Source organism: Hemicordylus capensis, chromosome 5 (genome assembly GCF_027244095.1).
Source record: "Hemicordylus capensis ecotype Gifberg chromosome 5, rHemCap1.1.pri, whole genome shotgun sequence".
In the NCBI taxonomy this organism is placed as follows: domain Eukaryota; kingdom Metazoa; phylum Chordata; class Lepidosauria; order Squamata; family Cordylidae; genus Hemicordylus; species Hemicordylus capensis.
This window is the reverse complement of record NC_069661.1, coordinates 14,894,553-14,919,791: the sequence shown is the minus strand read 5'-3', so window position 1 is coordinate 14,919,791 and position 25,239 is coordinate 14,894,553. Positions and strand designations below refer to the sequence as shown.

At 46.8% G+C, this 25,239-nt stretch overlaps 1 protein-coding gene across 2 annotated transcripts in view; it reads left to right on the top strand.

The window, feature by feature from the left end:
* CCNI (cyclin I) overlaps positions 1–25,239 on the top strand; it is an 81,106-nt gene that overhangs the window by 30,383 nt on the left and 25,484 nt on the right. For both annotated transcript variants that reach the window (XM_053257952.1, XM_053257951.1), the window contains one exon: positions 11,288–11,444. In XM_053257952.1, coding sequence (XP_053113927.1) covers positions 11,331–11,444 — 114 coding nt within the window. In that variant the 5' untranslated portion in view covers positions 11,288–11,330. The remainder of the gene's footprint in view (positions 1–11,287; positions 11,445–25,239) is intronic.

Below are 25,239 nucleotides of genomic sequence, written 5' to 3'. Positions count from 1 at the left end.
GCTGGAGAAAAGTATACACCAATACAGATATGGGATGGGAGTTTTTCAAAACTGGATAGGGCACAACATACAAAGTAGTTATTTTTACACTATAGACCTACAATATAAAAACAATTCTTTTCACAAATATTTTGACAGAATTCTGTAGAGCACCCTTGTAGGAAAAGTAGAATTTGTGCAGCACTAAAATAACTAGGGATGTACACAAATCACATTTTTTAATCCTAATTTGAATTGAATTTCAAAAATTTGTTTTGAATTTGAATCAAATTCAAAAATTCATTTCAAATGCAAATCAAATTTGGATTGATTCAAGCCTGTTTTGGCACCTTTTTTTAACCAACCAGGGGGCCTGAATGGTTTTTTAAAAGGTGCCAAATGACCGTTGAATCAAATTTGAATCTCATCTTGGAAATTTGATTTGAATTTGAATATAATTGCCCTTCTAAGGGGTGATTTGATTTGAATTTGAATCACTTGAATCACCTAGATTTGAGTCAAGCCAATTCAGATTGATTTGCACTTCCCTAAAAATAACATTGGTTGATATCCAATCTAAATTACTCTATAGTACTACTTGGAAGCTACTTTAAAGCAGTGTTTCTCAACCCTTTTAATTTCAAGGCACACATATATTTAAAAAAATAATAATTGGGGAACTGTACCCCAATATGAATATGCTTCACTCCCTCGTGGCACAATAGTTTAAACTCTCCACTTTTGGAGTTGATTGTCTCACTTATGCATCAGGAGGTTGTGTGTCCTTTCCAGTATATAATGGGGTGAGTTAATTCCCAAAGCAGGCAGTTTAAACTCTCTGGTTTTAGAGAGGTTTCAGAATGAGCCAGCAAAGCACAACGATTTGAAAACATGGCTCTGAAGGATGTAATTTCATTAGGTCTACTCAGGAGTAATTTATTCTGGCTGTCGTTCATTGTTCCTTACTAGATATTTTTTATCAAATTCCCTAAGACATAGATCATATTCTGGAATTTATTGGTTTATTTCGTTATTTATGTAAATTAATGCATTCTAATATTTTTTATTTCGTGTTGTGATGCATTGTGCCATATCTGCTTAATCTAGCTTAGCGTCCTTCATTGGGAGACTGGCAGGAGCAATGACTGCATTCAGACATTGCACCAAACCATGCTTTGTAAAGCCAAAATGAATAAAAAGCCAGAAATAAAATAAAAATTAAAATAATAAAATAAAACATAATGGAGCTATTCTGACGATCAGTGGAAAGCGGGCTAAGAGTGCTAAGCCCGCTTTCCAGTGATTGTGAGACTCACCGGGCTCTCAGCCGAGCCCAGTTGAGTCAAAGCGGATCACCTGCTTTTTTTTTAGCCCTCCCCTAAGCCCAGGTTAGCGGAGCAAGTGCTCCGCTAACCCGGGCTTCCCGATGGTGAGTAGTCGCAGTGTGGGTCCGCGCTGCTGCTACGCACGAGTAGACCATCGGAGGGGAGGCGAAAAGCTGCCTCCCGGCTCCGGGGGTCTCCTGTATGCCCTGTGCGCTCGTGCAGGGCATACTGGAGCTTCCGGGGGCCCCGTGGCCCCGAACTCCCCAGCCCCTGCCGGCTCCATCACGGAGCTGGCAATCGTGTGGGCATCCGATCCAGCTGCCCAGGGCTCCTGCCCTGCTCGTTTGCGGGGAGAGCGGGCTTATTCCGCTCTCCCCACTTAGCTCCCCAAACCAACTTCACTGATCGCGAGAGCTGGCTCAATGAGGCTCTTCACACAATCAGTGTGAAGAGCTGTAAGGGGGTTTGCAGGGAGAGCGGGCTTAGACGATCAAAACAGCAGACAAACGGCAGACAAAACGGCAGCCCTGGGCTGTGGGGATTGGGGGCCATGTGGCCCTCGGAAGTTACAGGATGTCCCGCGCGAGTGTGTGGGGCATCCTGGAGAAACCCCCGGGCCTGAGAGGCTGCCTGCAGTCTCCTGGTCGGGGCTCTGCTTGTGTGTCACCGTGCGCCACCGCAACACACGAGCAAAAAGATGAGCGTTCACTCCGTTAATCTCGTCTGAGGGGAGGGGTACCTAGCAAGGTTTTCTGCCAGCAGCCGCATGGCTTCCGTTGCGTTACATGATCACCCAAAAGCGGGCTAGGCTCCCTTAGCCCGCTTTTGGGTGATCGTGAGAATAGCCTCGGCTTGTTTTTATACCTGAAACTGAGACTATTCTCATGATTGCAGAAAATCGGGCTAGCCCCTGCTAGCCCGATTTTGTGTAATCGTGAGAACCACTGGGCTCGGCTGTGAGCCCGGTGGTTGTAGAGCAGGTAACCTGCTCAAGTACCCCTGCCCTAAAAACAGGTTTATGGAGTGAGCACTCTGCAAACCTGGCTTTCAAGATTGTGAGTAGCTGCAGCGTGGCTCCGCGCCGCAGTTACTCACAAGGAGACCCCTGACCGGGAGGCTTAAAAGCAGCCTCCTGGCTCGGGGGTCTCCCCAGTATGCCCTGCGCGCTCATGCAGGGCATACTGGAGCTTCCAGGGGCTGCGCAGCCCCCGAGCTCCCTAGCCCCCACCTGCTCCGTCATGGAGCGGGCAATTGCGTGGGCAGTCGATCCGGCTGCCCAGGGCTCCCGCTTGCTCGTGTGTGGGGAGAGCGGGCTTAGCCTGCTCTCCCCACTCAACTTCGCAAAATTTTGCAAAACGCATTGAGACCCAGCTCAATGTTAGCTCACAAACCACGGTTTTCAAAGTGTTACCAAACTAAAATATCAAACCATGGTTTGAGCCTGGTTTGCAAACCACAGTTTGCACTAGCTGTGGATTGTAGTTAAGCCTGGATTCATAAATCCACAGTTAGGACCGTTGCTGCACCATGGAGACAGGAGTGAATGCAGAGTCTCCCAAAGTACTGTGGCTCTGAGTGCAAAATGCTGCCTTGTGCCATGCCCCTGGTGGGAGTCAGGCCCCTTCTGAAACCATCCCTTGAAAACTCTGAAAATGTTGCAGCGGGCAGAGAGGAGAGAAGGTTGCCTTTTCTTTCCTTGTGCTTCATGCAAGCTTTGCAAAGAGTGTGAGGAGAGACACCCCTTGCAGAGGGTCCTTTGCAAGGGTCAGATCGATCCCAAGGAGCTGATTCCAAAGATCCTACTTGTAGTTCTGAACCTGACATCTGCAACTGACTTCAACTCTGGGTTACAGATGTGGGGGATTGGAACTAGGGTAGAGTATGCCGACACTGACAGCTTCAGACAATATGCTGAATGTTGGTATAGCCTTCCTGACACCGGACCTTGGCACGCACACATGCTCCAGGGACTTGCAGTTTAGAGCAACATTACTTGCCATGTGTGAAGCCACCCTGTATATCAGGGGTTCTCAAACTTCGTTCCCCAGCTGGCTCTGTGGCCATGTGCCTGCTGGCGTCGTGCAGGGGCAGCTGGGGGAGAGTGCCACCGGTGCACGCTGATAGCTGTGGGGAGTCCTGCACTTAAGTAAATGGTGGTGAGCACTGGAGGAACAGATATGGTCTTCTGTGTTAAAGGGGATGTGGAATCCCGCTGTCTTAAAGGGATGTGGAGTGATTCAGATTCCGAACTGCATTTCGTGCACTTCTCTATTTAATTTTAATCTGGTGGTTTTTCTGTTTTTAATTGTTTTATTATGTGTTTTTGTTTTTAATGTAAACTGCCCTGAGCCACTTTAGGAAGGCATGTATATTAATTGAATTAATTAATTAATTAATAAAACTGTTGGCCGTCTTCCTTATGTAGGAAGTCTAAACATGTCCAAGTGTGAATACATAGGTCTGCGTGCAGATGAGACCATTATCCTTGTCCTATGAACTCGCTTATCTGTCAAGATCCTCTGAAGAGGCCCCTTTTAACATCCTCAGTTCTGATTGTAATGTCTACTAGGGACATTTCAAACTTGTCTTTTCAAACTTATTTTTGTGTTGTGTTGTAAATATGAAATCTGCTGTCTTTGAATTAACTTCATGGAAGGTGGTTTTTATTTATTTATTATAAATTGTTGAGCTTGCTTTTGCTACCCAAGCACATTTGGTTTGCCTATAAACAAGCAGAAGAATCTATCTTGGTTAAAGTTTATATCCAACAGAGTGTACATTGCCTACCCATATATTCCACAATCTGCCAGACTTTGTCAACAGCTTGACCGAGGAACTGGCCAACGTCCGAGATAATATGTTTCAGATTTCACAACAGGATACAAGTAGGCTCCAAGGAGAAATGCTTTCCCATGGACTTGGGCCTGCAATGTGGATTGTTTTTAACCAAAATACTTATTACGGGGGAGAGTGGGGTAAGGTGGTGGGGGCATGTGCATCTGGCCTCAGTAGCCGCCAAGAGGAGGTGAAGAGGAGTGGGCAGAGAGGAACCTCAAGCCGGCTTCACAAATGAACTTAAGTTACTTATTTTACTGGCATTTCATTTTTATAAATGCCACACTTAAAATCTAGAGACTGCATATTTTGAAACATTCTGCTAAAATAACTAATACCCAGCCACAAAATGCTTGTACAAGCAAAAGAGGTTGAGCCTTGGGTGTGATAGAAATATGTAGGAGAACAGGAGATGCAACTCCTTTCCAAAATCTAAACTTTCCATATTGTTTATTTATTTATTTAACATATTTTTATACTGCCCAAAACGTACGTCTCTGGGCGGTTTACAACAACAAAAACAGAAAAGTTAAAACGTTAATTAAAACAGAGAAATGAGAACAGAGAAACTAAAACGTTGGTTAAAATAAATGACAACAAAAAGCTAAAACGTTACAACAATTTAAAACCTTAAAACAATATTTTAAAACAATGATATAACTATTAAAACAGTATTTAACTAAAAGCCTGGATGAACAAATGTGCCTTTAAAGATTTTTTAAAAATTGTCAGAGATGGGGAGGCTCTTATTTCAGCAGGGAGCGTGTTCCAAAGCGTTGGGGCGGCAGCTGAGAAGGCCCATCCCCAAGTAGCCACCAGATGAGCATCTCCCCCTCGCACTGCGCCCTCATGCTCTTGCTCTGCCTGATTGGAGCCTGCAGGCAAGAGATGTGAAGTACACAGGGCATAATGTGGGTAGAGACGGCCCACAGAAAATAAGGTGGAGGGAACCAAAGGTTCCTGGGAAGCACGCATTCCTGGCGTGAGCTGGCACTTCCAGCCATTTCCAGGTTGTGCAAACTTGGAATCAGCGTGGAGTCAGAAAGCAAGAAGCAAGAACTTGGTGTTCTGTCTGCATCTATAAAATGTGCACTGCTGTATTATCTTGAAGGGGTGTTTGGGCTGTAGCCTCTAGGGCTGGGGAGCAGCCATGGAGGATGTTTCTCAGTGCGCTGCCATTGCACTTTTGCCCAGTTGTTGCACTAAAGAGTGCTGTTTGTTCATTTTCAAGATTGCAGCAGGACATAGGGTGGCTGATATAGAAATAGTTGAAAGTACTGGCTCACACTGGGAGCATGCATTCCATCCACCTTATTGTTTGTGGGTCATCTAAACGCCATCATAGTGAAGGAGATGATGAGGCGAGTCTAACAATCGGTGAGACTTGCCCAGAGTGGGTTTGTGGGGAGAGCGGGCTTAGCCGAAGGGGAATCGGAGGGATCGGCCGCCCACACGACTGCTGGCTCCGTCACGGAGCCGGCGGGTGCTTGGAAGTTCGGGGACTGCATGGCCCCCAGAAGTTCCAACATGGTCTGCGCGAGTGCGCAGAGCATGCTGGAGAGACCCCCGAGTCGGGAGGCTGCTTTTTAGTCTCCCAGTCGGTGGTCTCCTCGTGAGTTGGCGCGGAGCCGCACCACAGCAACACATGATCCGGAAACCCCCGATTAGTGGAGCACTCGCTCCGCTGACTTGGGCTAAGGGGAGGGCTTTGCAAGCAGGTTACCTGCTTTGTGGTTCTCATGTTCTGCTAAAATCGGGCCAAGCTCCCCTAGCCCAATTTTAGCCGATCGTGAGGATAGCCTCAAAATGTGAGATGTGTTGTCCCCCCGAGAGACTAATGGGATTAGCAGTAGCATCCATGCTTATGGATTTCTTCTGGAGACATTGGGCCAAAGAGCTGTTAAGGAACTTTAACTATGGTTTGGTGTAATGTTGGACTTGGCAAGCCATGCTTTGCAGTTGGCCAGTGAACCTGAGCCAGAAGCCGTGGTTTGAAGTAGTATGCAAACCATGGCTTGTGCTAACTCTGTTTTTGTCTGGTGTGATGTCTCAGTTGATAAACCACAGTTGCGGCCATCACTCCACTGAGGGGCATAGCAAGGTTACTGGTGGCCAGGGGACAAAGTTCGGTAGGGGGCCTCCATCGTGCGTGCACACCCTAGAGCCCCAAGCCACACCCCCTGCATCTGATGTCAGGTGCAAGGGGGTGAGGCAACCTAAACAGCCTAGGCCCTGGGTATTTAAGAGAGTGAGGCGGGTCTCACGATCAGCGAGTGCGTGGGGCATCCTGGAGAGACCCTCAGGGATGGGAGGCTTGTTTCAGCCCCCTGGCGGGGGTCTCCTCATGTGTTGCTGCGGTGCAGAGTTGCACCACATGATCGAAAAGACGGGGTTAGTGGAGCGCTCGCTCCGCTAACCTCGTCTAAGGGGAGGGCTAGGTAAGCAGGTCACCCGCTTTGAGGACACTGGGCTTGCCTGCGAGCCCAGTGGCTCTCACACTCGCCAAAAAGTGGGCTAGGCTCCCTTAGCCCACTTTCTGGTGATCGTGAGAATCACCTGCTAGTCTTCTTCACCATGAGCCCCACCGCCTGCTAAGATCATCTGGAGAGGTTTGCCTGGGGCTGCCGCCAACTCTTCTGGCAGCTACTCAGGAAGGGGCCTTCTCCCTTGCAGCCCCCTGGACTTTAGATTGCGCTCCCTGTTGAAATAAGAGCCTTCCCAGCTCTGGCAACTTTAAAAAAGGCATTGAAGACACATTTATTCACCCAGGCTTTTAATTAGATTTATAGTTTTAAATAATTTTAATTCTGGGTTTTAAATGTTTGCAATCTTTTAAATGATTTTAATTGTTAATTGATTTAAGGTTTTTAATGATTTTAATTGTCATCTACCCAGAGACGCAAGTTTTGGGCGGCATAGAAATATTTTAAATAAACCTCCCCCTCAAGCCTTCCTCTCCTCATCTCTTAAACTCCCCGTTTGGTGAGTCTTTCGGGAGGAGGGTGGCCGCAGCCGCGACAGCTCGACGGCACGGATTGGGGCAGAGTGTGGGGCCTCTGTCCAGGGGCAGTGGCGGATCGGGGCCGCGCATTCCCCCCCCCAGCGGCTCCTGCATGGCAGCCAGGCCAGGGGGCGGAACAGCGGTGAGGGGAGGAGGAAGCCAAGGAAAGTGCAGGGGAAAGCTCTGCATGCCCCAGCAGCACCCCAGCGGCAGCCTTGTGGGCTCCCTGACCCTCCAGGGTGGAGCAGCGATGAGGGGCTGGGAGGAGGACGCATGGGGGGAAGCGCCACATGTCCCAGCAGCACCCGGCGGCAGCCTTGTGGAGCCCCTGACCCTCTGGGCCAGGGGACTTTCCCCCCCGCCCTTGTCCAAGGAATGCTACGCCCATGACTCCACCTTCAGAAGCTGCTGCACAGAGGAGCTGGGAGTGAATCTATGAACTGAGGGGAACTGAATTAAAGGGCAGGCAAGCATCTGTAAACCCAGGTTTGCTTCTTGTTTGGTTGGAAGCTCAAGCGATAGTTTGGCATGGCGATTGAATTGAGCCTCTGTGTCAGCAGGGGCTACAAGAATCCTTTTTCCCTTCAGAAAAACAACCACAGTAAATCATCAGGATATAAGAGCAGAAATTCCATTCCGCAGGAGCAAGTCAGCCAAAAATGTTGAAAAAAGCAGCTTCCTCCTTCAAACTGTTTTGCTGCTCTTTTTGAATACTGTCTTTCACTAGACTTGAAGCTCTGCTGCTTCTGAGCTTTGACTCCAGAGACGCTGCTTGTGGAATATTCCACCTGCTGACATTTGAGGCTGCATTCCAGCGTGTTGTTCCTAGCAATTCCAAATAATTTTTAAAAGCGTGTGTGGGGTGGGGGTATCTTTTCAGGGAGGCATGTCTGGTCTTCAGAATGCACACCAAGTACCAGTGGCAAAACAGCACAACATCACAAGTGATGCCTATCTTCGGCTGCACGGCAAAATCTAGAGCAGTGGTGGGGCAGATGGTTGACCAGGATCTTCTGGTAGCTCTCTGGGTGATCGGCAAGAGTTTGTTTCTCTGACTCCCAGTTGTTTACCAATAGCAGTTCTGCAAAGGCTTGCTTTGCCCCCTGAATTTACTGCTGAAAATGAAGAATTCTTGCAGGGATGGATTTTGTGTCTTGTTTCCGCTGCTGAAAACAGATTCCTAATGATCCCTAGCATGGAATTGGCCTTTTTCACAGCTGCCGCACATTGAGTCGACACTTTCAACAAGCTGTCCACAACGACCCCAGGATCCCTCTCCGCTGCTGAAAACAGATTCCTGGGCTGAACGGGTCCTTGAAGTAATCCTTGCCCCATCATTTTATGTCTGCCCCCCCAAGTCACTACTTGTTTTACATATGACTTTGGTTTGTGTATCCTGGATTTTAGTCAAAAAGTAGTAAAGCAGATCCTGTGAGCCTGAAGTCTGCCTGCACCTGATCTAGAGCAGAGACAGGCAGAACAAAATCCAATTTTTGGAAATTTTTGAAATCCAAAACAGATTGTGAGGAGCTCCGAAAGGATCTCTTCAAACTGGGGGAGTGGGCGACAAAGTGGCAAATGTGGTTCAATGTTGGCAAGTGTAAAGTGATGCACATTGGGATGAAGAATCCAAGTATATGCTGATTGGATCTGAACTGATGGTGACTGACCAGGAGAGGGATCCTGGGGTCGTTGTGGACAGCTTGTTGAAAGTGTCGACTCAATGTGCGGCAGCTGTGAAAAAGGCCAATTCCATGCTAGGGATCATTAGGAAGGAGATTGAAAATAAAAATGCTAACATTATAATGCCCTTATACAAAACTGTGGTGCATACAAATCTGGTCACCACATCTAAAAAAGGACATTGTAGAATTGGAAAAGGTGCAGAAGAGGGCAACCAAGATGATCCGGGGCATAGAGCACCTTTCTTATGAGGCAAGGCTACAGCACCTGAGACTATTTAGTTTAGAAAAAAGACGACTGCGGGGAGACATGGCAGAGGTCTATAAAAGCATGCATGGTGTGGAGAAAGTGGATAGAGAGAAATTCTTCTCCCTCTCACATAACACTAGAACCAGTGGTCATCCTGTGAAATTGATTGCCAGGAAATCTAGGACCAACAAATGGAAGGACTTTCTCTCTTTTTTCCAACTTGTAGAATTCTCTGCCACAAGATGTGGTGACAGCCAACAACCTGAATGGCTTTAAGAGGGGTTTGGATAACTTCATGGCGGGGAGGTTTATCAATGGCTACTAGTCTGAGGGCTATAGGCCACCTCCAGCCTCAAAGGCAGGATGCCTCTGAGTACCAGTTGCATGGGAGTAACAGCTGGAGAGAGAGCATGCCCTCAACTCCTGCTGTAGGTTTCCAGTGGCATCTGGTGGGCCACTGTGTGAAACAGTATGCTGAACTAGATGGACCTTGGGCCTGATCCAGTAGGGCTGTTCTTATGTTCTTAACAATTTCCTAGTAGCTAGCTGGATTATTTGCTGTACATCATCAATGGTTTCTGAATCCGTTATTTAACTATAGCAAGAACTAAAGGGCTTTAAAAATTGTTTTAGTCCAAGGGTTCTTAGCCTGGAGTCCATGGATGCTTTGAGGGTCCATGGGCTGTGCCCAGGAGATCAATGAAAAATCTTTGCTGCTCAGCTCCTGCCAGTTCTCATGGGCAGCCAAGACTGGGCTTTGCTGCCCTAACCCGGTCTTGGCTGCTTGTGAGAACACCTTCACAGACTAATGAAACAGTTAAAAACTCTTGCTATAAAATATCTGCAGTAGTCTATATAAACCTGCACATAGGGAAGACCTTTCAGGTCTTTGCTTCCTGTTGAAAGCTATGAACAAATGCAGCTGCCTCACACTGAGTCAGAGCATTAGTCCGTCTAGCTTAGGATCATTTACTGACCAGCAGTACCTCACCAGGGTTTCAGTTGTGTGGGTCTTTCCCAGCCCTACCTGGGAGCATCGGGGGAACAAATGTTGCTTCTGATCTGGAAATGGTTCAAGACGGGAAAACATTGCTGCAGAAATTATGTATGTCCACGCAAGCACGTGGATAATCAGTGTGTGCCAGCATATTGAGGGTGTCAGGATGTGGGAAGTAATGTTCCAGTTGCATATTCCAAACTACTTTACTGGCAGAATTTGCTAGACCTTAGCTGTATTTGACAGTCATTCACCAACGACTCCAGAGGAAGAAACTATATGTTGTCCTGTACATACAGTAAGATAATATAACTGGTCCTATTGTTACAGTAAGAATAATATCCCTGGTGGCTATCCTAAACCTTCTCTAATGCAATTAATTTGGGCCCCTTTGGCACAGGGCACTATTTTTTTCATTTTTTTCTCATTCATGTTACTATGTAAACTGCTCAGCAGAATGTTTGTTGAAAAGCAGTATACAACTATAATACTGCTTAATAATAATGCAGCTATGGGTCTTTCCAGAGAATCATAAACATACTTCTAATTGTGCTTGTAGCATAGTAGCTTGTCCTCACGCAGTTCCTGTTAAGGGTCACGTAACCAGTGTTCCCTCTAACAGGGATTCCCAGATGTTGTTGACTACAACTCCCAGAATCCCTAGCTGCAACGGCTTTTGCTTGGGGATTATGGGAGTTGTAGTCAACAACATCTGGGAATCCCTGTTAGAGGGAACACTGCACATAACATGTAGCATGAGGTGGTTTTTCACACCTTCTGATTTCAGGTAACTATTTCCACATTGGCTTGTCTGCCAAGGAACTCCTCCATGTCTGTCATGGAAACTGAGACTCCTTATAGAGGATTTTGGGATACATTTCAGAGAACTTAATTCACCCAGGGCCTTGGCTGGCCTGTTCTGTGTCACTGTGGCCACCCATGAACTGGGAGCATGACCTAAAATGCACCCAACACTCCTCTGTGGCTGAACTTTGCAGGGGGAGACTGGTAAACAGCCCTTGTTGGCCATTCCCAATCTTCATATTGAACCCCTGGCAAGCTATTAAGGGAGAGAAGCAGAAAATGAGAGCGAGAGACCAGCTGTGTGTGGCTGTAATAGTTGAAGGTGGCCCCAGATCTGAAAAAGCAGGAGAATAATGCTGTATAGTATGTGCCTGTCATGGCTGAATGTCTAACTCTTTGGTGTTTCCTTTGCAGGTAACTGTATCCAGTTGGGTGGCAGGCAGACCCAAGGGGTACCATGAAGTTTTCGGGAACCCTGGAAAGCCAGAGATTGTCTCTCCTCCTGGAGATGGCAATCTCTAGGGAAGCTCAGATGTGGAAAGTGCATGTGCCCAAAATTCAGCCCAATCAGGTAACGTTTGTTCATCTTTATTTTGCAAAAAAAACCAACCCACCCCTGGTGTAAGCCCTCTGCAAAAGTCTTTCCCAAATTGCAAGGCACTGTAAGCAAACAGTGAAGCCCACTCAGTAAGACGCTAATGTTGAGGTGGGATGTAGCCTTTTAATTCAGCAAGATGAGTAATGTTTTTTTGGGGGGGGGGGGGAGGAAACATATGCACAAAAGAAGAACAGACTGTGCCATACAAGCTACAATGTTAAATCACTGCCCTAGAAGCATGAGTATGCAACAGCTTAATTGAGATCAGCTCCATCATTCTTGGGTTGCTAAAATACACCCTTGGATGGTTTGCTGCTGGGTGGCTCTTCTGGAAATGCCTTGCACCTAATTCATACATTAGAGACCAAGGGCACTTCCTTATAGGAGGGAATGCAGCTCAGTGGGTGAGCACATGAAGGTCCCAGGTTCAGTCCCTTGTATCTCCACTTAAAAGACCAAGGTGATGGGAAAGACCCTGCCTGGTTGGGCAAGGCACCTTCATATGTTCATAATCCCCTATGGATTTCTCCTGTGCAAGTAACAGTGGAATGAATTGGTGCTGTGCAAGAATGTGGTGAAGTGGGGTGTATCTCAAGTCTTGTCTTACTCTTGGTTTGCATTCCCCAGAGTGCACACCTAACTCCCTGTTTGTGTAACAGCTCATTGTGATATAAAGAGCACTCTATTAAACATTTATATGGGGCTTGCTCAGTGTGCAAAGCACACTTATATAGCGCTTTGCATGCATTTGATTATGCAATCCTTCTAAGATTACTTAGTAGTCAAGTTTTGTTAGTTGTAAAGCTGGTTAGTGTTCTCATCTTGCAGATTTGATGGGGGTGGCAAGACAACCCTTCCACACCTTCAAAATGTGTTGTGTGTGTGTGGAGAGAGGGAGGGAACAGGATTGTGTCCGCATTCCCTGCCCCTTCCCTGTCCGCCTTCAAAGAGTGTTACAGAATCATTGGGTTAATTTTTTTCTGTTGTTGTGTGTTGTGAAAAGCCCTTATCAGTGGCAGCATAAACATATTTTAAAATAAATATGTCTATAAAATTGTACATGTCTGGGGCTTCCTTCATGTGATTTCCACCCCACTCTCTCTCTATGTTTTACTTTCTGTTTTTATTTTGTTGTAAACCGCCCAGTGACGTAAGTTTTGGGTGGTATAAAAATACATTAACAAACAAACAAACAAATAAATAAGGGGTTCCCAGCCTTTGGTCCCCAGATGCTGTTGACTACAACTCCCATTATCCCTAGCCTCAAAGGCCATTGTGGCTGGCAATGATGGAAGTTGTAGTCCAACAATATCTGGGGAACCAAGTTTGAGAACTCCTGTTGTGTATGATTTGAAGACTTGAAAGGAGCTTGAGAAGGAGAGTAGCCTAGTTCACATGATGGTTATTGAGTAGGACAAGTGTCCTTCCCAAGTGTAGGGCCTTTGTGTGCTCCTGATTTGTGATCATGTGCTTGTAAAAAGCAAGGTAGGAGGCGGGGAAGTCATTGTGTGCAAGATGCCCGCTGGTTAAGAGGCTTTTCCTCCTACCTTATTAAACAGTTGGATGCAGCTGCTGGGCAGGACGTAGCCCTCCTTACTTAGTGAGAGCCTCAGAGGTGGACACTTCCTCCACCTCCCACCTTGCTTTTTATGAGCACACGATCACACAACTGGATCGTGCACAGCTCATGAACTGGGATAGGACATCTGTCCTACCCTATTGCTGGTCACAAGAGCCAGCTGACTGGCTTGCCGAAGGCCACCTAATGACATAGGTCATGGCTGAGGTGAGATTTGAATTAGGGTCTTGCTGGGGGACAGCTCATTCAGTGAACCATGATACCCTGCTGGCTCTTACATATATGTATGGAGCTTATGCTTGCTGAACTGCAAAGCACATGTCCCAATGGCGGGACATTGTTTTCTGGCTGTTTCATCTACAGATAGACCAGCATTTTCTGCCTTGAGATATTGTGCAGAAATAATGCTGCCAATCTCTTAACTCTGGTTAAGAAATTTGGAGCAGGCTTGTGTATGAACCTACCAAGCCTCCTTATATACCACACAAGGCTCTTGGTTCATTTACTCTTGGCAGTGTATTGTTTACAGTGACTGGCATGGGCTCTGAAGTTTCAGGCAAGGGACTTTCTCAGCTGTTCCTTGAAATGCAAGAGATTGTACCTGGTCTTGTGGTAGTAAGCATGACTGGTTGATTGAGCTGGGCTTGAGCTGGTCTTGTGGTAGCAAGCATGCCTTGTCCCCTTAGCTAAGCAGGGCCCACCCTGGTTGCATATGAATGGGAGACTTGATGTGTGAGCACTGTAAGATATTTCCGTTAGGAAGATGGAGCCACTCTGAGAAGAGCATCTACATGCTTGCATGCAGACGGTTCCAAGTTCCCTCCCTGGCATCGCCAAGATAGGGCTGACAGTGACTCCTGGCTGCAACTTTGGAGAAGCCACTGCCAGTCTATGTAGACAATACTGAGCTAGATGAACCAGTGGTCTGACTCACTAGAAGGCAGCTTCCTATGTTCCTAGAATCATGCAGGCAGGGTTTTACCCAGTTGATCTCTAATGCATTTAAATAAGTTTAAGCATATCAAGCCAGCTCTATTTATCTCTTGACAGATCGGCAATGATTCTCCACCCCCTTCCTCACCACCCCACCCCAGCTACCACTGCGAGCCACAGCAGCTATTCACTTTTGGCGGTGGCGGTGCCATACCTGCTGCCACCAAGGTTTGGTTCCTAGGTGACTGTCTGGGTCTGCCCTAGTGCATGGACCTCCAGGCACCTCCTCAAAGGGATGGTCTCATGGTGGACCACCACAGCCCCTCCCCACCCATTCAGAATACCAGCAGAAGATTCCAAGCTCCCTCCCTGGCATCTCCAGATAAGGCTGAGAGAGATTCCTGCCTGCAATCTTGGAGAAGCCGCTGCCAGTCTGTGTAGACAACACTGAGCTAGATGGACCTATGGTCTGACTCAGTATATGGCAGCTTCCTATGTTCTTATGCAAAGCACGAGATCCCTCGTGCTTCACAGATCCCTCCCTCCTTTACTTTGTCAGCATTAACCATGGATCAGCATTGTGTCTACTGGTGCTAGCTGTGGCACATAATGATCAAAGTTTGAAACTAGGGTATGAAACTGGATTGCTAACTCTGGTTAACTTTAATCATGGTTAGTGCCTGTGTCAGCATAATGATACATCCTGGTTAACACTGGGGAGAGAAGGGAGGGGGTTATGTGCATAGGTGAGAAGAGGAAAGGAGCAACTGATCCTTTCCCCAGTCGCTTGCAAAGGGGTTAGTAGTGTTATGCCCACACAAGGCTTAACTGGCAGTAACACTAGAGGGTTTTAGCGGAGGTTTTTCTCAGTTCTCCAACTGCATGGGGCTCCTTTCGCTGGAGGTGCAAGGACATTGAACTCTAAAGCTGGAGCTCATGCCCTGGCATAATTTATTTATATAATAGCCCCCCCCCCCAAAAAAAAGAAGAAGAAGAAGAAAAAGGAACTCTGCACAGACATTTTCTGACTGGTCGCTACGCAGGGGCTCCAACTCCATCTGAAATTGTTCCCATGGAATTATAAGTTTGCTTCCTCCTACTCACTTGGGCAGCATCTGTGCTTGGAAGCAACTTGCATTTATTTTTACCACATGCGTGAGGAAGTTCTTCTCATTTTTAAAAATTGCATCGTCTGGTATTGATTGAGGCTTCATTTTTTTTTTTTTAAGCTACAATTCTGGAAACTTGTATTGACATATTATGGAATATAAGGCTTTTTGTTTTTTCCTTATTTTTGTTTTAAGCTGGATGGAATTTTTGTGTCTTTCTCTGGAGTGGGTGCATGCATGCGTGCATCTGTGTCTGTGTGTATATATGTATCTTTCAGGACAAAAGGGAATAAAATTTCCATAGGTAAATATACTCTTCTTAGTCTTTGAGTGTTTGACTAGCCCAGGTTTATTATGGTGAATTACAATTGTTCATTCCAGTCCTGGTACATAGTTGCAATATATTACAAGAGACTCTGGACTTTCCTGTTGACACAAGTCATCTGAGTTTACTGCTGGTTGAGATTTTTTTTAGTCAAAGGTCAGCCAGATCCCAACTGCCGTATCTGAAGAAACCACGTTAATTAATGCCCTATCAGTTCATTGCACTAGGAGTTTATGTCACTTTAACACTCTGTTTACTGCTGCAAGCACTTCTGTCGCAGTAGCATCCATCGTCATCAGCAGAGTACTCAGGGTTCTGTCTTTTCTGTTTAAAAAACATTAATTTTCAAAAGGACTTAAATTCTTCAGTAAGAGAAGCTGACTCATAGCATCTATAAATTATGAATATTAAACCAGTCTGCATGATTTCCAATACTTACCTTGCATAACTCTCTTTTGCATAATTCTGGCACTGTTAGTCATAGGAAATGGTGAAGAGTCATGTAAAGCACTAAACCTGCCCTTGTACCATCACCACTGAAAACCAATATATTTGTATGCCATTTTCCCTCAAAGAATGTACTCAAAGCCGTTTGCAGCAAAATAGCATTAATAATAAAGCAGCAATATGTACAAGTACAGCAACAATGCAAATCAAGGTTTCGTTGCAAACAATTCATTGCAAACCCTAATACAGGAATTCAAAATAACAGATCAACTCAATCATAACAAATTATTTCAATAATACTGATAACAGCAGTATAAGATTTGAAATTCATTACAGAATGCAAAGAATACATAACAAAATATTATTTGTAATCCCATTTGGTCACTACTTGACCCTCCAAGATCTCACCCAGCATTGCCATAAGTGCCCTGAAGAATACCATAAGGGCTAGGAACTTTCCTTTTATTTTAAACGAGTAGGTGAGAACCGTTTTTGACCGGGCAATGCCATTTTGCATTTAAAAGGTTATTTACAGCTTCCCCCCAGCATATTATGGTGTAGAAAATAGAGCATTCAGCTTCTTTAAGTGGCAGGATTGTTTATGCAAAATTTGATATCTGTAGATAATCGGGAAATGTGACTATTTCACACAAACAAATCCACAAATAAACTCTTCAAAATATACAATAGATGCAATCGTGTGTGTGTATATTTATTTATTTATAAATTTTAAATTAATGTGCTGGCAAAAGGAAAATTAAATTTGTAGGATGTCAACTTCAAACATTCATTTTATTGAATAATCACTATACAGTAAGGCTCTCCACACGAGCGGTGTGGAGAGCCTAAGGGGGTTCTGCGGGGAGAGCGGGCTTGACCCTTAGCCAGGTTTCCTCCGCATGTGAGAATAACCTCAGTATATGGTAAATTTGAATCTGAGAAAAACCTCCTGCTTTTCTTGGGCATGATGTCATTTTTGAATTATTGATCTGATTATTGAGTGTTAAAAATCTCTTCAGAACAAAAACCGTTAAAACCTGGTGATTATATTCAGAATTCCTCCTAAAAAATACAATCAATCAATCAATAACCTTTCCCCCGGCATATTTTGGTGTAAAAAAAAATTCATTCAGCTAATTTCGGTGGCAGAATTGTGAGTGCGAAATTTGGTACCTGTAGCGTAGGCAATCGGGAAATATTTTATTATTTACTTATTTATTATTTATTCAATTTCTATACCATCTTTCCAAAAATGCCTCTGGGCATTTGGAAAAAGCAGAGAAATAACAAATAAATAAGATAAACAAAATGGATATTTTGAAAGTCAAAATATGACTTTCTGTCGCACAAACACAACCCACAGACTTTTCAAAATATATAATAGTTGTGATGAAAGCTAAGATTCCCCAGAAGCTGAACTCTGTGCTCTTTCTGCACTTCTGTGGAATTGTAGGATACAGACCGCTCCCTGCAGCCTTGCCAGTAACTTTGGAGAAGGTACCTACCATATTGGGCCTTTCTTGGCTGCTTTTTCCATATCAGTCTCACTGCCACCACGACTATTTTGAGTCAGAGAAATGAAGCACAGCTTGGCTGTACCTCTGTAGCCAGAGGTGCTGCTTTTCCTTCTCTCTCATCCCTGGCTTTGTAGGGTCCTAGTTATTGCAGCAAGAGAGATGAGCTGGCAGCTGGGTATGGTTGGGTGGCCGGAAAGGCCAGTGTGGCAGGTGTGGTTAGGTTGTGACAGGGGAAGTGGTGTGCTTTGCTTCACGTGGCAAGGCTTCAGTGCTGCATTTTAAATCTGTTTAGTGCTGTAGGCAGCAGTGGTGTGTGTATATGCGTGTGCGTGCACATGTGTGTTTTCTTCCTGTTTAAAATTTTGCATTCTTTGGTATATTATTAGGCAGAGGCATTTTTCATTAAATTCAGAGTTTGCTGTCATCACACTTAATTTTTAAATATGGAAATATAAGAGTTTGTGGGCTGCCTGAATGCTTTCAGGAGGTGGTCTTAGCTGTAAATCTGTGGTTTTTTGTGTCTCCCCCCGCCCCCCAAATCCTGGCAAGCTGTTCAATGAAGTGCTGTCAAAAAAGCCCCTGGGCTAACAGGCTTCACCTGAGCTGGTAGAGAAGATTTCTACCAACACAGTGAAGAATAAAAACTGGGTGTTGGTGGTGTTGGTAGGGCGGTATTAATGAGTACAGGTCGGGAAACCTTTATCCGGACTCCCGAAATCCGGAAAGCTCCGAAATCCAGACACCATGCCGAGAGAAAGAGAAATGCTTGTAGCTTCAGCCTCTCTCTCACACACACAAAAAACCCTCAGCCCCCAAACCAATCCCGGCCCCAACTCAGCAGCTAACAGAGTATATACAGTACTGTATAACAAAGCAGCAAAAAGCCCGCAATTCACAGAGAGAACATTACGGCAGCTCTGTAAACGGCTGGGAAGCATTGGGGCCGGGATAGGGCAGGATGCGCAGTTTGCAGGAGCGATCGCTTATGGCCCCTAAACTCGCTGTTGCTGCTTCCTCAACTCGTTAGCTCCCCTTTTAGTTCTTCCCCTCAGGCTTTGCTATCTGCCTTTTGTTTACTGCTTCTCAAGCACTGCCACTCACATGCTTCTCAAGCTGGTCTGAGAGAGGGGGAGGAGGGAAGGTGGGAAGGAGTGCGGTCCTATTGAGAAGTGTGTGTGAGGGGAAGGCGGGAAGGAGCTTGGCGGGAAGATGCAAAGGAACTTCAGGGGTTGTTGAGACCTTCTGCCAAAGCCAGTCCTGGGTTGCAAGGAAGGAAGGAACTTCAGGGGTTCCAAGATACCTCGTTTATGAAAATATTCCAAAATCCGGAAAAATCCGAAATCCAGAACACCTCTGGTTCCAAGCAGTCCGGATAAAGGATTCTCAACTTGTAGAAGAAAATAGGCAAGTTTTCTGTTGTGCTATGTTGAGGCCAACAGAGTAGGCCTCAACACAGAGGGACTGAGAAATCTTGCCACAGTTGTTTTGTTATTTATTTATCTAGTATTATTTTATCTGGAGTCACCTTAAGTGGCACAGCGGGGAAATGCTTGACTAAAAAGCAGAAGATTGCTAGTTCGAATCCCCACTGGTATGTTTCCTAGACTATGGGAAACACCTATATCGGGCAGCAGTGATCGAGGAAGATGCCAAAAGGCATCATCTCATCTCACCTCCTGTATTATACCAAAAGAAAACCACAGGGCTCTGTGGGCGCCAGGAGACAACACCGACTTGATGGCACACTTTACTTACTTTATTATTCTATCTATCTATCATATTTTTATACCACCTGATATTTACATCTCTGGGCAGTGTACAAAACTTAAAACAATATTTAAAAATCAACACAGATTAAAATATACAAAACAATAAAAACTGTAACGTAAAACAAACAATAAAAACAATAGCATAAAACAATTATTAAAACAAATTATTAAATTAAACCTGCGAGAATAGGTTACTCTTGAGGGTCTTCTTGAAAACCATCAGAGAAGGAGATGCTCTTATTTCACCTGGGAGCATATTCCAAAGCCCTGGGGCAGCCACAGAGAAAGCCCGGTCCCGGGTTGCTGCCAAACAAGCTGGTGGCAACCATAACCGGACCTCTCCAGAAGATCGTGACAGGCGGCAGGGTTCATAACCAAGGAGACTCTCTCTTAAATACCCTGGACCCAAGCCATTTCACTTGTATACCACCCTATACAAAAAAGTCCCATGGCGGTTCACAATATAAAGGCCATTACAGCATTAGCATAATTAAAACAATTTAAAATACAATAAAACCTTTAAAATGATAAATTAAAAGCTTGACTAGGTTAGCCATGCCCTGATAATATCCAGACCCAGCTTCTGCAGTGTAATGCACACGGAACTTCCATTTGAATTATGGTGGTCAGATTATTGACTAGTACTGGCCACTTATAACACCTCTCTCCAGCGCGCAACAATCTATGCTGCGTTCCATTTTGTTACAAACTGAGTTACAGACTCTGATGAAAGCTTATTTGCTTGGTCACTTGGAGGTGGTTCTGGCTCATCATGGGGACCAGGGTGTGCCTTTTGACATGCCTGTGTTAGGCACTGGACAGTGAATGTGAGTGACTGGAAGCCAGTCCCTCAGCGACCCGTCCCAGCTTCTGTATAATTTCTCTGGAAGAAGCCCTTGAGCTGGCACAATGCCTAGATGGGTTTCCTGTGCTGGTATTACGCCGGCATCCAGGGATCACCGCCGGCATTACACAAATTCCATAGATTATCCTAGATTTCCTGACCCCACTGGTGCAGTCCTAAGGAGACTGGGTGGTAAGGCAGGGCTGAGGGGAACCAGAACAGCTGTTAGCCACTGTTCGCTGTCCAGAGGCACGTTAGGAAAGGAGATCACAGTGGGAGGGCTCCGTTTGGGGAGTAGCCCTTAAGAATGCCCCTGTGTTTGCCCTAACTCTGCTGACTTGCAGCATGTGCGGTAGTGCTAAGGGGGTGTTTTCAGTCTTAGAGGACATGGTGGGGTATATAAGGAAGGGGGTAGTTTTCTGGGCCCAGAAAGTACAGGACTGTACAAGCAGGGCTGTGTATACTACATCCTTTTTTTAAAAAAAACCCCAATTCTGTTCTGGGACCTGCATAAATTATGCAGGTGAAATAAATGTATCACACTCACTCAGATTTGTGCCTAATTGTGCATTTTTTACTGTTATGCATAATTAATTTGCAAAAATTAATTTTCGCCTAGCCACTGGTTGTTTGAGGCAGTTTATAAATGTTGTTATAAATAATTCTAGTTTTGCTAGTCATCCAGAAGGAAGGAAGGAATTATGTGGAGCAGAGAAAGCTGTCTGCTAGCCATAGATAATATTATTCCTCCACTTCTCTGGCTTGTTGAGATTTCAGCCGTCATGGCTTGCACACTTTCAAACATTTCTTCACAGTCTGAAGGGCTAAAAGCTTATTTTTCCTAAATAAAAGCTAAGTTACTCAGAAAATTTAAATCTTTGCTGCTTTCTATGGAATCACAGAGCACACATGGCCCTATGGGTAGTTTAACACTAACATTGCCTTTATGTCGTCATAAGCCAATCAAAAAATGTGGGTCTGAACCAATATCAACAGCCAAGGATTGTATAATGCAGCTGTATAGCATGGCACACAATTGGCTGGAGATGGGTGTGTGAAGAGGGAGAGAACTGGGGACACTCCTCACCTCTGTGGTGTCCAGAAAATGTTTTGGCTACTGCAGAGCCATCTCTGTCAATGCAAACCAAGCTTCTCTAGGAGCCAGCATGGAGCTCTGCAAGTGAGTTTGGAATGTAAAAATTGTTTTCAGAAGTCTAGCTTCTGGGTTTCTGCCTCTGATGCTACGTTTTCCCCCCAAGCTAATCCTTTAAGCAGCTTGAAAACATTTTAAGCTCCCTCTCTCCTGCCCTCCACCTAATGTTGCACAAATGTGGTTCGGTGGCGGAGTGAGGAGGCAGCCCAGGAGGGGATGGGCCAGCTTTAAAGCTGGCAAGAAACTGCGGTCGGCAGGGGGAGGACTGGGAACGGACTGGGGAATGGACTGGGGCAGAAGGGGGGGAGAGGTGGGTGGGAGAGAAAAAATAGTGGACAGGCAGGAGAGAAATAATGGTGGGGGCGAGGAGAGCCTGCCCAGCCAGCCGGGAGGAGGCAGCGGCGGCACGGAGAAATAATGGCGGTGGCGAGGAGGTAGGCGGATGGCGAGCGAAGCCATGCCGGCCTAGAGGAGGAGGCAGGAGGCGGCGGCAGGGAGAAATAATGGTGGCGGCAAGGAGGTCACACCGGCCAGGAGGAGGAGGTGCTGGCGGCGGGGAGAAATAATAATGGTGGGCGGCGGGCGAATCCGGCGTGGGGGGGGCGCACGGCTGGCCCCAACTAGCACACAGAAGTTCTCTGCGGGGTCAGCTAGTTTATCTATCTATCTGTCTATCTATCTGTTTGATTTTATTTCTATACCACCCTTCCAAAAATGGCTCAGGGCAGTTTACACAGAGAAATAATAAATAAATAAGATGGCTCCCTGTCCCCAAAGGGCTCACAATCTAAAAAGGAAACATAAGATAGACACCAGCAATAGTCAACTGGAGGTACTGTGCTGGGGATGGATAGGGATTATGTGACATTTTCTACTAGAAAAGGACATTGAGGCTGTTCTCATGACCACAGATCCCTGGGTGGGATGGGGTTAACAAAGGGATTGTGGTTGTCCGGAGAGCCGGGAGGCCTCCTGACCCAGCAGCTCCAAACCTGGGTCGCCCTGATCAGGCACCCAGGTTAAAAATTAAGTAGGAGGAAAACTGAGCCTATCCTACCTTCTTTTGGGGTTGTCTGTGCTGCTGCATGGCTTTAAAATACTCCCAGGCAGCCGGCGGCCACTTTGATCATAGAATCCTGTGGCTTGTGGGCCCAGAGAAAGGAGAGCATCTGCATTACTGAGGGCTGCCTCTCCTCGGCAGCTGATGCATGTCTAACTCCCATGGTCCGCATACAATCCAATCTTTGTGCTGGATGGTTCCCATCCAGTCTACACTGCAGGCAGTTGCATGCCATGTAGCCTTCAGGATCCAATCTATACTGTTGACATGTAGTTCTGCTCCACAGTGAGACCTTTCGCACGATCATGAGAAAAGGCTCCAAGGGGCGAGGGGAGGAAACCTTTAAAAGCTTACCTCCCCCACAGACAGTCCATTCCCCTTTGCTCACTTCCGCTTACTTCCGGTCCGACGAGGGGATGGGGCAGTGGTGAGGTATGCTGCCGCCCCACCGGACCAGTTTACAAAGGGGCAGAAAGGGGTAAGTGCATCCTCCCCTGCCCTTAAAGTTACCCCCCTGCCTTTGAACCAACGGAACCATAAAGGGCCTCTGAACCGGCTCCGTGCACATCCCTGACGGCTAGCACCTCTCCAGGTTCTCAGGCAGAGGCTTCGCAAACCTGATGCATGAGCTCCCTTGAGATGCTGGGGATTGAACATGGGATCTTCGACATTGGAAGTACGTGCTCTTCCCCTGAGCGGTAGTCCCTCCCACATAGTTGTGCTCCAAGGGTTCTTCCGGATCGAGGCTGGCATCCAGCTTAATGCTGCACTGGTATGAAAAAGTTGCACATCCACATGAAGGTTGCATAGGTGCATAAAGTGGTGGTGATGTTTGAGGTTGCCCTCTAGTGCAACTCTAGGAGCCAGCGTGGCGTAGTGGCTAGAGTGCTGGACCAGGACCCGGGAGACCCAAGTTCAAATCCCCATTCAGCCATGAAACTAGCTGGGTGACTCTGGGCCAGTCACTTCTCTCTCAGCCTAACCTACTTCACAGGGTTGTTGTGAGGAGAAACCTAAGTATGTAGTACACCGCTCTGGGCTCCTTGGAGGAAGAGTGGGATATAAATGTAAAAATAAATAAAATAAAATAAATAAATATTTCCTGCAACTTAGACTGAAAAAGAATTTCCCCAGCAGAAAATGCACCATCAGTTGCATAACATGTTGCACAAGGCTGTTTGTGCTAGCACAACGCTAGTCTGGAACACAAGCTTCCCACGTAGCAGACCTAGCTAGTGCAACATATTGCTGCAAGTGCAGCCTTTGTCTGAATGTCAGCCGGAGCTGGGTTTTTTAGCACCGAGTGTAAAAACTCCACATATCTCATACACCCTTGAGCCCGATAAGGATCGAAGTGCTGCGCTTTCCCCCATGCTGATTGCTGCTAATCCAAATAACTGTCTAAAGCCCGTCCGGATCAGAGCGGGTGGCACAGTGCAAAGCGAGGATTGTTGGGCAAACTCCCACCCTGACTGGTGCATCTTGCTTGAAGTCGTGGGGTTAGTGGCCTGCACTTGAACCATGGAATCTCAGTGGAATCTCTGCACTGACTCTGATAAATCGGGCCTTGTTGGAAGTCGGGGCTGTGAATGCACATTTGCTATCTATATCATTATTTCTCTTAGCCGGCATGTGTGTCCAGGATTTGGCGGCGGAACTCTCGCGACACACTGCGAGAGTTCCGGCGAGAGGCCGGCAGAGTGAGGAGGAGAGGGGGAAGAATTAAGTGCTGGCAGCGGCAGCGGGCAAGGCGAAGGAGAGAAAAGTACCAGCAGGGTGGGCGGGCGGGAAAGAAGAGTGGCGGCGGTGGTGGCAGGGCGAGAAAGGCAGTGGCGGGCGGGGGGGGGAGAAGCGGCAGCGGGTGGGTGGAGTGGGGGGAGAGAAAAGCCGCGGCAGTGGGTGGACGGGAGGGAGAAAAAACAGCGGCGGCGAGGCCCTTCTTGGCCGCCCGCCGCCTGGTGAGGCTCTGTGGGGGGGGGGATCGGGAGGGGAGGAGGGCTAAAGAGCAAGGGGCTGGATGGAAGGGGAAGAGTGGAGAGACCGGGGCAGGAGGAAGAGGGAGGGGGAAACACCCGGCCCCAAAGCGCTGCACAGATGCTCTGTGTGGGGTCGGCTAGTGACTATTTAACACTTTCTTGCCTCAAACCATATGGGATGTGTACTGCAGAGAACACTCTGTATGGCCTGGAGAGCTCAGCGCTGCAGCCAGAAGAGCCATGCAGTTAGCTCTAATGACTCAAGAGGCCTTTGGAGACTTCCTTCTCAAAGAGTAGCCACCTCATGCCCCAGGGCAAATCACTTTTGGAGCTGAGAGTTTTGGAAACTGTTGGAGAAGTGGTGTGTGTGTGTGTGTGTGTGTGTGTGTGTGTGTGTGTGTCTCCATTGTTCCAGGGAGGAGAGCTGGTCTTGTGGTAGGAGGCATGAATTGTCTCCTTTGCTAAGCAGGGCCTCTCCTGGTTGGCATTTGAGTGGGAGACTACATGTGTGAGCACTAGGGATGTGCACGAAACCGGCACCCTTTGAGCCGATGGTGGCAGGGATAGCTTTAAGGACGGGGGAAGGTGCACTTACTCCCCTCTCCCGCCATGCTTCCCCCTCTGATGCGCTGTGTACCCTCCCCCGTCCTTAAAGCTACCCCACACACCTCTGAACCAGGTTCGTGCACATCCCTAGTGAACACTGTAAGATAGTCCCCTTAGGGGATGGGGCTGCTCTGCGGAGAGCATCTGCATGCTTGCAGAAGGTTCCAAGTTCCCTCCCTGGCATCTCCAAGATAGGGCTGAGAAAAACTCTTGCCTGCAACCTTGGAGAAGCTGCTGCCAGTCTGTGTAGACAATTCTTTCTGAGCTACATGGACCAATGGTCTGACTCGGTAGAAAGCAGCTTCCTATGTTCAAGGGAGAAGTGCCAGAAGCAAGGATGGAACTGCTTAAGAACCATTGGGGATGTGTGTGTGTGCACAAGTGCACACATGCGCGCTTGGTTTGGATATGGGAGACCTAGCTACAAATCATATGAAACTGGTCCATCTA